Source organism: Triturus cristatus, chromosome 1_2, assembly GCF_964204655.1.
Source record: "Triturus cristatus chromosome 1_2, aTriCri1.1, whole genome shotgun sequence".
NCBI classification, from domain to species: Eukaryota; Metazoa; Chordata; class Amphibia; order Caudata; family Salamandridae; genus Triturus; species Triturus cristatus.
Window position 1 is genome coordinate 840,491,204 of NC_140580.1, and position 15,425 is coordinate 840,506,628.

A 15,425-nucleotide genomic window follows, 5' to 3' on the forward strand; every position below is an offset into this window, starting at 1 on the left:
GATCTCAACCTTGTCATGGACACAAACCTAGACCGGTCGAGTCAGCCCACAACACAGACAGGAGCCCTGGCGCCCGCTGGAATACAATGGTTAGCCGACAGATCACTCACCGACATCTGGAGACACACACCCTGATACCAGAGATTACACATTTTATTCAGCTGCCTATAAATACTACGCTCGAAAAGATCATTTCCTAATAACAGATGCCTTGAAAGACTATGTAGGGGACATTACCATTGAGCCTCGCTCCTTGTCAGATCATACCGCAATCACGCTTTCGCTGAATCTTAATGCCTTCCCAACCCGCCAATCTTGGGCGGTTACGAGATGCCTTGCTACAATCTGAACAAACGGTAAAAATGATACACACAACTATCACAAATGATTGTAGCCTTAATGACAGCGAGGTCGCACACCTTGCATTGGTATGGGAGGCATTGAAACTAGAGGTAAGGGGCGAGCTAATTGCGATCTACGCGTCAGAGAATAGGCTGCGCACAGAAAAGCATAAACAGAGACGGCAGTAGCAGAGCTTGAGTCAATTCATAATCATACAGGCGCTCCCAGTGTGTGGAGGCAACTGGAAAATCAGTGTCTGGTCCTACGGCGCCTCGATCTTGACAGTGCGGAATACACCCTGTTGTGCCTCCGGCATAAATTCTATAGTAGCAGAGACAACTCCAACGGCATGCTAGCTCATAGACTGCGACACAAGGAAACCTCTGGATCGGTCGCAACGATCCAGACCACTTCTGGAACAGAAGTATGCTCAGACCTAGAGATTGCAGAGGCCTTCCAAGCTTTCTATAGGAGTTTGTATGCAGGTGAGGACTATCCCTCCGGCGACAGACTCCTATATTCGGGAAGCTCGGCTGAATCAGTTTCCAGCTGCGATAGCTTCGCAGCTGGATCACCTCATCCAGGTTGACAAACTGATCGCGGCAATCACTCGCCTTTAAACTCGCCAAAACACCGGGCCCCGACGGCTTCACCCCTTTGTTTTATAAAAAGTATTGACAGATCATAGCCCCTCTATTGGCACGGTTGTTCAACTCGTTTCTCGATACAGGGCATCTACCTGAGTCGCTATCCGAGGCATCCATCTTGGTTATCCTTAAGCCCCACAAGGATCCCTTGGAATGCGGCCCTACCGCCCCATCTCAATACTCAATACGGACACAAAGATTTTCACGAGCATTTTGGCTGTGTGCCTCAATCCCCTCATGGCTGGCCTGATCGACCCAGATCAGGCAGGGTTTATTTCCTCAAGGCAATGTGTGGACAACACAAAACGCCTTATACATCTTACAGATATCATCTGCCAGTCCCGGAAAGAAGCTCTTCTACTCTGTTGACACAGAAAAAGCGTTTGACCGAGTCCACTGGCCTTTCTTATTCAGCACGCTTCGCTGGTTTGGGTTCGGGGACAGGTTGTTGTTCTGGACTCGCATATAAAGCGCCCCTAGAGCATCAGTCAAGGTGAACCTTTGCACTCTACATGGAGCCGATGGTGCATAGAAATTCAGGATAGACACACATACCATTAGCTTATACATGCATAAAGTGGTCCTCTCTCTCATTAACCCTAAGATCTCACTCTTTGCCCTCTTGGAAGAATTTAGGTGCTTCGGCGCAGTCTCCGGGTTTAAGGTTAACCTCGCAAAGTCCCAAATCCTAAACCTCTCTGCCCCATCACCCTTAGCAGAGTCACTGCATGCGCAGTTCCCCTTCTCATGGGCTGAGGATGCGATTCCTTGGGCATCCTCTTGGCTCGGACGCCTTAAAAGACGCAGATAGACAACTACGGCCCCCCTACTAGACCAAGTGACTAAGACCTTAACTACCTAGTCCCCGACAGGCCTTTCATAGGCTGGGCACATAGCCACAGTCAAGATGACAATCTTACAGAGCATCCTCTGTGTTTCAGGGCATCTCTTTGACCCCGTCCCCACCTACCCTGGGGAAACTGCAGCGCTACATCAACCGCTTCATTTGGAGCAGCAATCAACTGCGCCTCAGCTTCCAACATATCGCTAAACCCAAAGCAGAGGATGGGGGTACCCATGATCTCAAGATACTTCCAAGCATCGCAACTATGCTTCATACTAGAATGGACCATCCCGTCAGAAAAGCACTGGTCCTTTATGGACCTAACAATCGCAGGACTAAACATCTGGAGTGAGGTTTAGCTCTCCCGCAAAAAACAGAGCGTGGGGGCTTTACTCTTTCCTAGTTATGGCAACCACTTTAAAGGTATGGGATGCGATGGTACTTCGCCACAACGTTCCCCTCCCCGATGATGCCTATGGATGATAACCCAGACTTTCCCCAGGATGTGGGTCCGAGATATTTCAGCGATGGCGTGAGCAGGGATGCAAAACATCAGGTTCAATGTTCGACCACCAGGGGGTCATTCCCTTCAAACAGCTCCAGAGAGATTATTCGCTTCAGACATCTGACCTCTTCCCCTACAACCAGGTAGTAGATTGGGTGACCTCTCCAGGAATGAGACCGGGTGCATCCAGCTCAATGACCTGCTTTGAAAAATTGCTTATAACCAGGAAAGATGATAAACGTGTTATCTCGGAATTATACGCCCTCTTATCAGTGATCCCTATAGCCATCAAGTCCAGGGAGCAGCTGAGATGGGAGGTAGAACTGGGCCGAGCACTATCTGATAAAGACTGGCAGGACATACACTTTAGAATTCACCACATGGCACACGACATACCAGGCACAGAGGCAGCTTACAAAGTAGCATCTTATTGGTACCTACAACTGGCCCTACTGGAACAAAGATCGCTCCGAGTCTTGCTGGCGAGGGTGCAGGCAGACCAGATCCCTAATACACCTCCTATGGCACTGCCCCAAACTGGAAAGGTATTGGAAGCTGGTCCTTAACGACACAGATGAAGCTTTTAGCACTGGCATCCCACGCTTCCCAGCCTAAACCCTCCTGGGCCTCTCCAATCCCCTGACCTTTCCCTTGTGCTCACTAAGAGGGAGACAAATAGCCTTAGCACTAAACGCAGCTAAACAGGTCCTGCTGGCCAACTAGAGAACAGCGATAGTTCCAGACCATACGGCATGGCTGAGGAGACTGTGGGTTGATTTAGCCATGGAGCGCATATCAATGATGCTTGATAACAGGGCTCAAACCTATTCTGAATTATGGGCACCATTTATCACAATCCTAGCGAAAGAGTTTAGGGAGGTGACTTGTCCCCAATATTCACAAATTTTACACCTAATATTTAACAAGCAAGAAGAGTCCACGGGCTCACGGTGAAGAGCGACTGATGCTTCCGCACTGAGACACTACTCCCCTCTGGGGGCCGAGGACTCGGTGTATTACACATGGTGGTGCTGGGGAGGAAGGGGAGGGAAAAAGGGGGTGGGTTAGGGATGGATCTTCTTCTTGGGTTGTTTCTCGTTTCTCTTTCTTATTTATATATGGTTATCTCACTGACATTGCACACCGCTTGTCAAAGGCATGAACTATCTCAACACGACACTCGCTACCGGCCTCCGGGTTGTTGGCATAATGCTGTGTACCCTTCATTCGCATTTTATTCGCTGCCGGCCAGTGGTTGTAGGCGTAAGCTGTGTTATGGCTTGTTCAAACTCAAATAAAAAGAATTGTTCCATAGAAGTACATGTCCAACTCTTTAAATACAACGCACCCCGGCCAATGGGCTGTTGAAGAACTACCTTAGGGGCAACTAGTATTTATTAAAAAGTAAGGTTTAGGCCTGGCAAAAGGGGCTATTTTGCCAGGTCGAATTGGCAGTTTAAAACTGCACACAGACTGCAATGTCAGGTCTGAGCATTTTTGTTAAAGGCTACTTAAGAAAGTGGCACAATAAGTGCTGCAGGCCCACTAGTAGCATTTAATTTACCTGGGACCATATTGTAGCATATTATAAGGGACTCCTAAGCAAATATAATGTGCCAATCAGTTATAGGCCAATTTTACCATGTTTAGAGGAGAGGGCACAAGCACCTTAGAACTGGTTAGCAGTGCAGAGAATCCTAATGCCAGCAATCACACATTTAGAAAGAAGGCGGGATAAAGGCAAAAACGTTTGGGGTTATCCTGCAGAGAAGGCCAAGCCCAACAACCCCTATTTAGTCCACTATACCACGCCACCCCTTGGTACGTAGCCCAATGTGTGCTCATTCGTTAGTCACCTTGCCATACGGTGGCTTGAGACCTTACCCTCCCCATACTGTTTGCTCCAGCTTGATGCGTTTAAATTCAGTTGCTTATTTTTCCTTGTTATCCTTTCAGCTTAATACAATGAATTGTTGCATATCCTACGTTCTGGTGCTTTACAGTTTGCATTTGACCCTTTGATACTGACCACCTGTCTACCTGTTCCTCATATGGTAATATCCCTTAGTCTAGGCATTACACCAAACTTGAGCCGCAACTATTAGCACCAACCGTATCCACAAAATATTGCAAAGTGGGCATGCATTGTAAATAATTCTAGTGAACGCAATTTTTACCTTGTACTTTGCGCTATTCTTGTTCCTTTCAACAAAATGGCATCGATTTCAAAAAGTACACATTTATTGCAAAACTCAATTCTTACAAATAATCTATCGCAATCAGTAAATAATTTACATAAAAAATGATAATCATATAACCTAAAACAATGCCTTTTGCTATGGTGGGTGGGTCAACTGCATGCATCTTTGGGTAATGAAGGAACTAATAAAACAATCTAGGAGCTAGAACCAGTGAGAGAATTAGATGTATGGACTGCAGGCCACAAAGGGGTCTTTCATGGGTCACTAGGAACGTGAAGTGCATAGTAGGGAGAGAGGTATGCAATAAATGTTAAGTGCAAGTTTGTAGGGTTAACATTAACATAGCAAAGGAGATGGAGTAGGTGCAATTGGCTACAGGGGTAAATCCCAGTTTGGCAAATATTAGATTAAAAACTTACAATCTAAGATGAGCTCTTAAGTGACTTCTTCCTCCCGATGCTCTCAGGTGAAGCAAGGGACAGTCTTGAAGTTGAGCTGACAGAGGACGAGATCGCAACGGCCCTAAGATCCCTGCAGTCTGGAAAGGCTGTGGGGCATAACGGTCTGCCAGTCAAGTTATACAAAGGGTTGTCTGGCAAAATCGCAGGGCCAATGCTGGAGATGTTTCGGGCCACAGTGGAGGTTGCATCCCTGCCGGAAGACCAATGAACACCCACGATAGTGGTCATACATAAAACTGGCAAGCCCTCTGAGGAATGTAGCTCCTACAGGCCGATATCTCTCCTGAATGTGGAGGCGAAGGTCCTCGTGAAAGCCCTAGCAGCTAGACTTTCTAAGGTCCTCCCTGATATTGTTCACGTTGACCAGTCTGGCTACATGCCACGCAGGAGCACAAGTCTCAATTCAAGCAGAATATACAGAGTTCTGCGCTTGACAAGCACGTTCTCAACCCAGCAGATCGCACTGATGGCACTAGATGCCTCATGTAGCTTGTAAGAATAGAATGGCCCTATCTATTGGCCTTCTTATCCAGACTAGGATTAGGTCCTAAATTTTGCATATGGGTCAAGTTGCTGTACCAAGCCCCACTGACTAGACTAGGGTGCCGGTCAACAGAGCATTGTCCAGGGTCTTTCCGTTGGGCAGGGGTACCAGACGTCGTCCTTGCTCTTTGCCTTGGCCCTTGAGCCACTGGCAGTCTGGATACATGGCAACCCGCTGATATGGGGCACTCCATCGCCAAGCTGATGGGAGGAACGCATCTCCTAATATGCAGATGACATCTATTTTTCCAGAACGTATGCCTCCATTGCGCGAATCCTACACATCTTTGAACTATTTGGGAGCTATTCAGGCTACAATATACACTGGGCCAAATCACTGTATTTCTCTTGTCGGGTCCTTTGCAGAGTCTCCTGGTGAGGCATTTGACGCTGACTCAGACCAATGGCTTCAAATACCTCGGGGTCTTTGCGACACGGGACAAACACTTATTTACGCAACGAAAACTCATCCCGCAGCTACAACACCTTCATGCGGATGTGATGCATAGGCGCACTCTTCCCCTATCCTTAATGGGAAGAGCAGCCTTATATAAAATGATGGCCCTTCCACGCATATTACATGCGTTGCAAAATATGCCTTATCTGGTCCCACCTACCTTCTTTAAGCAAATTGCTCAAGAGCTGCGGTCACTGCTCTGGCAGAGGGTGCGCCACGTACAGCTCTGCGCAAGTTGCAATCTATGATGGTGTGCTGGCAATCCCAGATGTTAAAAACTACAACTAGACTTCACAACTCCGGATGGTTAACGACTGGGTATATGCAGATTGGGTAGAGCAGGAATACAGAGTTGACAGGGCAGCAATGCCTGCCGGTAATTATGAGGCCATCCTGTATGCTCATAAGGGGAAAATACTGCTACCACTACATAAATAGACAGTGGTAAGGTGCTGGACCGAAGCTAATCGATACCTGGGTTGGCACTCTAGCTGAACAGCCATGACCCCCCCTCTGGCACAGCAACCAACTGAGGGAAGTGTCCGGACTGCAGGGTTTTGTGCAGTGGGCAAGGATAGGAATTGAGCATCTGGGGGATACATGGAGAAATGGGTCACTACTCCCTTTTGAGTAACTTTAGTCAAGAGTATGCCCTGTCCCCCACACAGAGACTCTGCTACTTCCAACTCGGACACGCCCTCAAGAAGCATATGCAAGAGGGCACTGACCTCCCCAACTTCTCTCCTCTCGAGGACCGATTGCTGGCTGACCCCACCCCAGAAAAGGGGATATCGGTGCTCTACAGAAAACTGATGAACAACTCCCCTGACCCCCATGGGACAACTCAGATGCACTTGGACTGATGACGTATCCGACATAGTCGACAAAGAATGGGTAGAGGCCCTGCAAAGTCCCCGAGATATAGCGATACAGTGGAAAGTCCTACATCGCTTGTACTATCCACGAACCCTGCTGCACAAACTGGGGGTGGTGGAGACACTCCAATGTCAAGAGGATGCACACAGAAGGGGTCATTTTATTAGACACTCTGGGAGTGCTCCGTGATCCACAGATACTGGCGAGAGGTGACGGGTGTGATGGCCAGGCCCTGGGGGCAAGGGTACCCATAAATGCAAAGTGGCTGCTTCTGCTGATCCAGCGCGAAGAAGATTGGCCTCGACATAACATGATCTGTTTGGCACTGGCGACAGGGGGTGGCAAAACGAAATATAGCAAAGAGGTTGGGGGGTCACTTCCCCCATCAGAGGCAGAGTGGGAAGCTGACATGGATTGGTGTCACAGGGCAGAAGGTGTGATCTATAAAGCAAGAGGGTGCCCTAGAAAGTGGGAGAAAATACGGTCCCCATGGAAGAACTACAGTGGAGCAACATTGGGGTCTTGACGTATCCAAGTACAGTAGAGACTGCACTATATAGCAAAACAGATTTACAAGGGCAGTCTCAGACCCACACAAATTTGGGAATTTTTAGACGACCAGGACTCATTTGATCTCCATACTTTGACCACTCCCGTGGGTAGATATATGCTGTAATGTAACATGGTGTTCGTAGTGAACACTCAGTTTTTATACTGTATGATGAGCTTGTTTAATAAAAAAAAGATTTTCCAAAAAAATTACAACCTTAAAAGAAAATCTAAACTAAAGCAATACATTCTACTAACCACGTATACATTTTACATTTTCAGTTAGAGAAAATGTTCTGACCAAAAGTAATGCAGGGTGGTTAGTTTTCTTTTTGATCTACTAAAAAAAATCAAAAACAAGAATGTGGACCAGGTATTATTGACCATATAACACTCGCAAAAGACATATGTGTTTTGGTAATATCGCCGCAGATGTCCAAGGAAAACTATTTCAAGCTGCACATATAATATTATGAACTCTTCTATTTTTATAGGTTTGTTCGACAAGTATCAGATACTTCAAATATCCCAAAAGTAACCTAGAACTTGCTAATACATTTTCTGGATTGCCTTCTGCAGGCATTTCAGTGTATCCAACAATTGTTAGGGTCTTGGAAGGTGATTTTACTCTGAACTTCAACCATACTTCTTTGACACCATCTTGGCCTGGTGATTTATAGTCGGTGCGAAAGCCTGCATTAATGGGCGATGGGGAATACAACACTCTGAAGTTGGTTGTTATGGAAATGACTTATGGTAAAATATACCCATTGCCTTGGCCATGTTAGCTGTCACCATACTCTTATTTAATAAATATTTGTGGTCAGTGCATCCCTTTGCCTTGTAAATGAGGAAGAAATCCAAAATAGTGTTTTTCAAAAGGTCAATTCATATATACTTGTTTCCTAAAAGTGCTATCATTGGTAGTAAGTACTCAAGTGAATGCAGACTTGTACGGCCCATGAGAGAAGGAGCCTGTTCTAGCTTGTTTTCTAGAAGGGTATTCAGTAAGATTTAGCATCTGTCACATACAACCAATAGTACTGATTGACAGCTGTATTATCTCAACGACCTGCTGCCTCTGATTTTACCACAATGTACCACAAAATTCATACTGTACCTATTCATTGAGACGTAAGGTAAGGATGCCGGATATATGGACTGCCTCAATTTCATGGTCAATTCTTGGCCATAAATTGCCTAACAATGGGATACATGCCTGGAAAGCATAAGTTTTCATCATCGTCACATTCACATAAAAAAGTAGCAATAATAGTTGATAAGAGTGTTTTGTCATTCTGGACACTTCTTTGCTGTGCACTGTACAAGGTGTAAATTAATAGATACATGCTTAGGTCACAGGTGCCCTCTGTGAGGAAACTCCCCAACAAAAGAAATCCGCAATATGAAATCACACCATATTCTGCTTCTTAGCTAAATTTCTGGGATGCAGATAAATTCGGTGAAGTCGAATGCTTTAATCTTTAATCTGCAAAAGGTTTAAGTTTCTCTGAGCCAAGAATTCACTTTACACCAAGTGAGACTTCCGCAATAAAAAAAGCTTGCATCAGGGCAGCTCAAAGTTTAATATCAGCCTTGCCATAATGGAAAGGAGATGCAGATTTGAGCATAAAGATTTTGATACACATGTGTGATTAAAATGGGAGGCAGTGCCAAAACTAAGCTTAAGCAATGGTTTTCATGACCTGTAATGTCAAAACTATTTCAAATGAAGATAATCCCTGTCTCTCTCATTTCCAGATGGGGCCTAATATGTCTTTGACAAAATTAATCTTCGAGGTAGGTACCTTCTATGAGCTGCAACATAAGCTGGAACCATTTTTTTAAGCCTGGAAATCCACAAAGACTTTCTCTTTGGAGTCATGATGTACACATTTCTTATAAGAAGAGAACGCAAGCACTTCTGGCTGAGATGAAAGCTATTACAGACAACCACCATTTTTCAACGAGGTTGTGGCAATTTCAGGAAAACAAATGAGGCAACATTCAACAGATTTTGCCTCCATAATCACTTGTGTAAAAAGAAAAATACTAAATTTAAGGAAAAACAATATTTATAACCTGTGTAAATCGAAATGGAGTTTAAGAAAAAAGCAATCAAGGTAAATATAGAAAGAAAAAAATTGAGAAATCTTTAAATAAAAATGTAAAATAACTAAGGGATCAGAAAGCAAATAACTGTCTCCCAAAAACTCATTTGCCAAAGAAGACAAATATAATTTATTACAACAACGAGAGCGAGGTTAATGATATAATTTCAATGTTATCAGGGCTGGGAAAATAGTTGTGCCTCGTACAGCTGAGAAGCTACAAAACAGACTCAGTAAAATATTTTGTTTCAGGATCCTGCACCTGATAGTGTGCGATATTCGTAACAGCATCTGAAGCAGAGGAATGCCGCAGGCTAGCAAGTCACACTTACAAACATAATACATTTTAACACAGGTGACAGACTGTAATCAACCATGCATCATGACAGGAGGGAACTACTGGGAAATTAGACAAGGGAAATAAGTGGTCAACACAGAAGCATACCATATATTTGATGCCCTTTGCAGAAGTATATTGTTACCTAAACGTGTGTGTAGCGCTTCCCTATGGCTTTACCTTACCTGTGGTATGCAGTACTGGGGACCCTGAGGCAGTGCATACGGCATTGGCAAATGGTTCACCATCATGATGTGCTGGTTGGTTTGGTACACTGCCGTTGGCGTTTGGGCCCCAGGGCGGATGGTAGGGCTACTGTTCTGGATGGTAGCACGTGGAGGCTGTAACTGAGGCCTCTGGAAAAACTGTAAAGATGTAAGTGAAAAGTTAACAAGTGCCCAATTTGTCGTTAGTGCATACAGGGCACATAAGAATTAGTCAACAAAAGATTTTAATCAAAAGTACTTTAACCAGAAATGTAATCTAATGCCAAATACAAAACCTTAACAACAACTATGTATAGCAATCATTTAAAGTATGGACATATAAACAAACACTTGTATTTACTGTAGTGGGAAAAACATACGGACAGTACAGAACAAAGCCCTGTACTAAGGTAGTTACAGTGTGGATTTTATTTTGAGCTTTTTTTTAATGATGAATGCAGATGGCTTGACCTTTTCATGGATGTGGAGCACTGCTCTATCAAGTGTAGATTCAACTAACATTGTTTAAATATGTTGTGAAGGGGCCAGAATGTATTGCTTCGAACACATACAGGTTTGTGTGACCTGTACTTCACAGCTTAACTTTTCTTTCTAAATCCCCTATGGAAAAGAGACACCATCGTAAGTATCTGATGAAGGACATCACTTCTGAAACAGTTCCAACTCACATGTGTTATCACATATTGCTCAATTTCAAGTTGTTAGCCCTATGATGAGCTACATTTCATCACAACAGTTCTTCATTTAAAATCTGTTGTGTGAAATTCTGAAAAATACTTGGGGCTTTGAATTGCAACTCTCACAAAATGCAACCTTGCAATGAAACAAAGCAAACATCTTCTCCTTTCTTTAATACTACCACTTCTACGCATGGGTAAACAAATGCAGTTATTAATACCAACACCATAATATTGAAAAGGAAATGATGTACACCTAAGCTGACTGATCAGTACTATTTGGCCAATCACTACATTCATTCACTGGTCTAACATTCTACACAGTTGCTCGTCTTCCTGTGTACCAATGCAGAAAACAACCAAACAATGGTGAAATTGCAACAGTTGTTCCCATTTTCCCTATTGAATTTACAATATTGAGATTGGGATCGGTATGCCATTTCACAAAGGTCTAACTTGGGGGGAAAATGTGTATAAAGGTTTCTGCAAAGTGCTGTTGATGCTCTTATTTTGGGGTGCTAGATTTATTAAATAGCAAGAATGCTTAAACTGGTATTGTGAGATAAATGGAAGAAAATAACAGGTCATTAGTATTACTGAAACAGGCCTGTTTCCAAGAAAAAGAATGTCACCAGTACTCAAATTCCTACTGAGCCCAATAGGAACGTTTCTACTTATTTGGAAGCTTTAGAAAGCATTTGATGTCACCTTACTATTACTTCAGGGTGCACAACTGTACAATACTCTTTATGTATTGTGCTCAGAAGCTAGTGAAAAAGTTAGCAACTGTGTTTTACAAAACAGCAAAAATAGAAAATAAATTATTGAACAGTGGAGTGCAGCTGAGAAAGATAGCGGATCTTAAGAATCCACCCAAAGGCGAATGTAGAAACAGTTTAGGCTTAAACATTTGTAAAATTTCTAAAACATATTTGTGAAATTAAAATGACTTGCGGCAAACCATTATTTTTGCTCTGGTACGAGAACAAAACTAAATGCAAATTACGAAATTCATTATTTTCAGAACTTTGTTTCCAGTATGTGGGTGGTGTTCCGAGACCAACAAAAAAACTGAAAACTTGCCAAGGTATAAGTGGACATCTGTGTCTAATATAGGTGATTTGAGCAAAAATATTATTTAGGGTGTCTATACCTCTCTTGCGGTAAACCCTGCAGGTCCCAATTCTTCTTATAATGGCATCAATATTGATAAAATCCATATGAAAGGAGAAAAGCGAAGAAAATTGATACTTTTATCTCTGTGCACTTCTAAGATTCCTCTCTAGTTGTATATTGAAACCACTGAAAACTGAAAAATACCCACAATTTGTGTCCTTAATAGCAAATGACTATGTATACCACCTTGATGAATCCGAACATTTTTGTAAGAATTGATGTTTACCATAACTTACAAGAACACTACTGAGAAATTTCTGATTCAACTTATCGGCAATATAAATAATCAATCAATCAATCAAGAACCAGTTTATTCGATTATTTAAAATCATAAAAGAATACAGTACATGATTAACAATTTAAAAACATTCCAACAGTTTCATAGTTAAAAAAGATAATTTATCTCGGTGGATCAGATTTATAAAAGCTAATTAATTTCCTCCAATGCTGCCTGTCTATTCCTTCTTGACCTAATGGCTGCAACGAGGAAGCTGGCAACACCAAACATAGTTGCAGGGGATTCCATTAATTGTAAAAACAACAATGCAGGTTTAACTTGTACAAAAGCTTTCCCCCTCAAAATAGGGAAAATAAACCTTTTCCTAGCTTCCAGGTACAAAGGACAAAAAAACAAAGTGCATTGTATCTTGGAGAGAAAAATCATCACATTTACAAGGGGCCACATCTTCCGGCCTAGACCAACCCTGAGGGACACTTAATACTAAATGGATCTGGTTGAAACGGAATTTAGTCAATAGCCATCTATGGTAAAAGTTCGTAACAGTTGACAAATATGGGTGCATAGCTCTAGATAGAATAAGCAAGAGGTGAGCCCTTACTGTAGGTTTACATAACTCCTGAGATTCTCGCTCAACCTCGCAGTGCTTAATATAATAAGTTTTAACCCACTTTAAATCGGCTTTACATAGTCCTTCGGGATTAGTAAAAAGCTCCGGGCGTCCAATTTTCTTAGATATCAATTTAATATAGGACAGCCAATGAATTTCCTTCATATTATCTAATTTAATACAATCTTTCAGGATACTATGATTCAACGTGAGATCCGGATTCAACCAGGTTCTGATCCATAACAGAATTGGAGCAATTTTTATAATGTCAGAAATATATCCTGTCCCCAATTCAAGATGGACCGAATGTGTCGTAGTAGATTGGGGGAGGCCAAGAAGAGCACGTACGAATTTATTCTCTTCTATTTGTATGGGTTCAGATTTAATGTACCCCCAAATTGCGGCCCCATACCTAGCTATTGAAACCGTTTTGGCTTGGTATATATTTAGAATAGCCTCACAGGGTTTCCCTCCCAACCTTTTCGCGAAACCCAATATTGCAGCCGAGGAGCTACGCACCGCATTTACCTTGATAGATAATTGAGGTGCCCAGGTACCTTTATCGTCAAAGACGACTCCTAGGTAGGTGAACACTTTCACTCTAGTGATAACTTCTCCATTGCAATAAAAAGTTTTGGGGAGGTTCTTTCCCTTACCCAGTGCCATAATATGGGATTTACCATTGTTAACCACAAGGTCCAAAGATTTCATAAAATCCCCAAAAGAATTCAGTAATCTTTGTAGCCCGAGCGGAGTCCGGGCCAATAAAACTGTGTCATCCGCATAGAGAAGTACAGGTATAGGAGTACCTTCTACCCGTGGAATGTCAAGAGATGCGGTTAACAAATTATCTTCAAGGGAATTTATGTACAATGTGAATAACATAGGGGCAAGAATACAACCCTGACGTACCCCTCTACCAGATTTGAAGCTAGCAGTGCATTTCCCCTCCTGAGTCATCCTTATTGAGGCTTTCAAATCTTTATGTAATTCTGCCAGAAAGTACACAAGGGGCCTATCCAGACCCAATTCCAGGAGCATAGACCATAGCTTAGACCTGTTAACCAGGTCAAAAGCCGTGGACAGGTCCATAAATCCTAGAAAAATCGAGCCCCCTGAAGCTTTTGTGTACTTTGCAACGATTAGGTGTAAATTAAGACATTGATCCTCTGTTCCCCGCCCTGATCTAAAACCATACTGGGCATTGGAGATTACTCTTTTCTCTGTAGCCCAGTTTGATATCCTAGCCAAAATAACCTTTCCTAGGATTTTAAACGAAGAGTCCAACAGGGATATGGGCCTATAGCATCTAGGGTCTCCCCTTTGGCCCTTTTTAAACACAGGGATTATAATCGATTGGGACCACGACTTCGGGAGAGCTGTTACGGCCGCAGAGTTAAAAACATTTAACAATATTTTAGACCAGTACTTAGGGTCAGCCTTATACATATCAGAAGGCACCCCGTCTGGGCCTGGCGCCTTGCGCCCGGCCGTACCCTCGATAGCTTTCTCCACCTCTTCAATAGTAAAGCTAATGGGGGGGAGGGGAGGACTAGAAATTGGTACCACAAAGGATTCCAGCTCAAGGTTACTCCCATAGATTTTTTCAAAGTGACCTAACCAATCCTCCTCAGAGATATTCAATTCTAGCACAGAGTTCTGGTGGCCCGATAGCAAAGGGGAATTAATAATTTCCCAAAATTTAGAGCTATCTTTCAGAATTGCTTTATCTATTAGGGCTACCCATGCATCTTGTTTAATTTCCCTTTTACGTGCCTGAATTGCTTGCGAATACTCTTTCCTTAAGAGGATAACTAGCCCTTTATTTCTAGGATTGTCATTAAGGGCATTTTTAAGTCGATTATGAGCTGCGGAGCAATTATAATTAAACCAACCACAGGCAGGTTTACTTTTGTTAACACTGCCTTTCGTAGTGAGTTCATTGGCCACTTGTGAGCAAATAGCTTCATAAGCAGTTATTACATCCCTGCCATAAGATGGCGGATAAGCACATATGCTTAAATGTGGGCCAACCTTTAATGTAATTGACTTAAAAAAACCTTCAGGGATTACCTTACTCCATTTTATTCTCCTCCCCTGATCTTTAACTTTCACGGAAACTAAGGCAGGTCTCAGAGCTGGTTTATCCATAAGGGGGAAAACATTAGCTAATATCATTGCCACCGGGTTGTGATCACTAAAACAGGAACGTAGAGCATTATAAAAAATCACATACCTTAAAAGCCCTGCAGATAAAAATATGTAATCTATAATAGATTCGCAGTCCCTAGCATCATACGTGGGGACACGTATATTCTTGTCCGGGAACCCTACTTCATACAGTTCATTATTAGTCAAAAGGGACTCCAAGGCTTCCCCTTTGGAACCATGTTCAAAATGTTGAGGGGTTGTGAATTGTGGGCCATCCTTATCTCTGTATCGGCAATTTAGATTACATAAATGCACATTAAAATCACCCATCAGGATATAATAGCAAAAAGTGGATTGATTGTCCTTATAGAATTCTAAAAAATTTGACAGCCAGTGAATGTGCTCATTAGGGGACTCTTCATGCTGTGAATTATAACAGTTAATTAGTATAAGCTTGGTGTTGTTTGCCAGAC

At 42.9% G+C, this 15,425-nt stretch overlaps 1 protein-coding gene across 19 annotated transcripts in view; it reads right to left on the minus strand.

Moving 5' to 3' along the window:
* Positions 1-15,425, minus strand: part of EIF4G3 (eukaryotic translation initiation factor 4 gamma 3) — a 1,568,346-nt gene that overhangs the window by 1,114,694 nt on the left and 438,227 nt on the right. For all 19 annotated transcript variants that reach the window (XM_085608969.1, XM_085608978.1, XM_085608977.1 and 16 more), the window contains one exon: positions 10,059-10,238. In XM_085608969.1, coding sequence (XP_085465095.1) covers positions 10,059-10,238 — 180 coding nt within the window. The remainder of the gene's footprint in view (positions 1-10,058; positions 10,239-15,425) is intronic.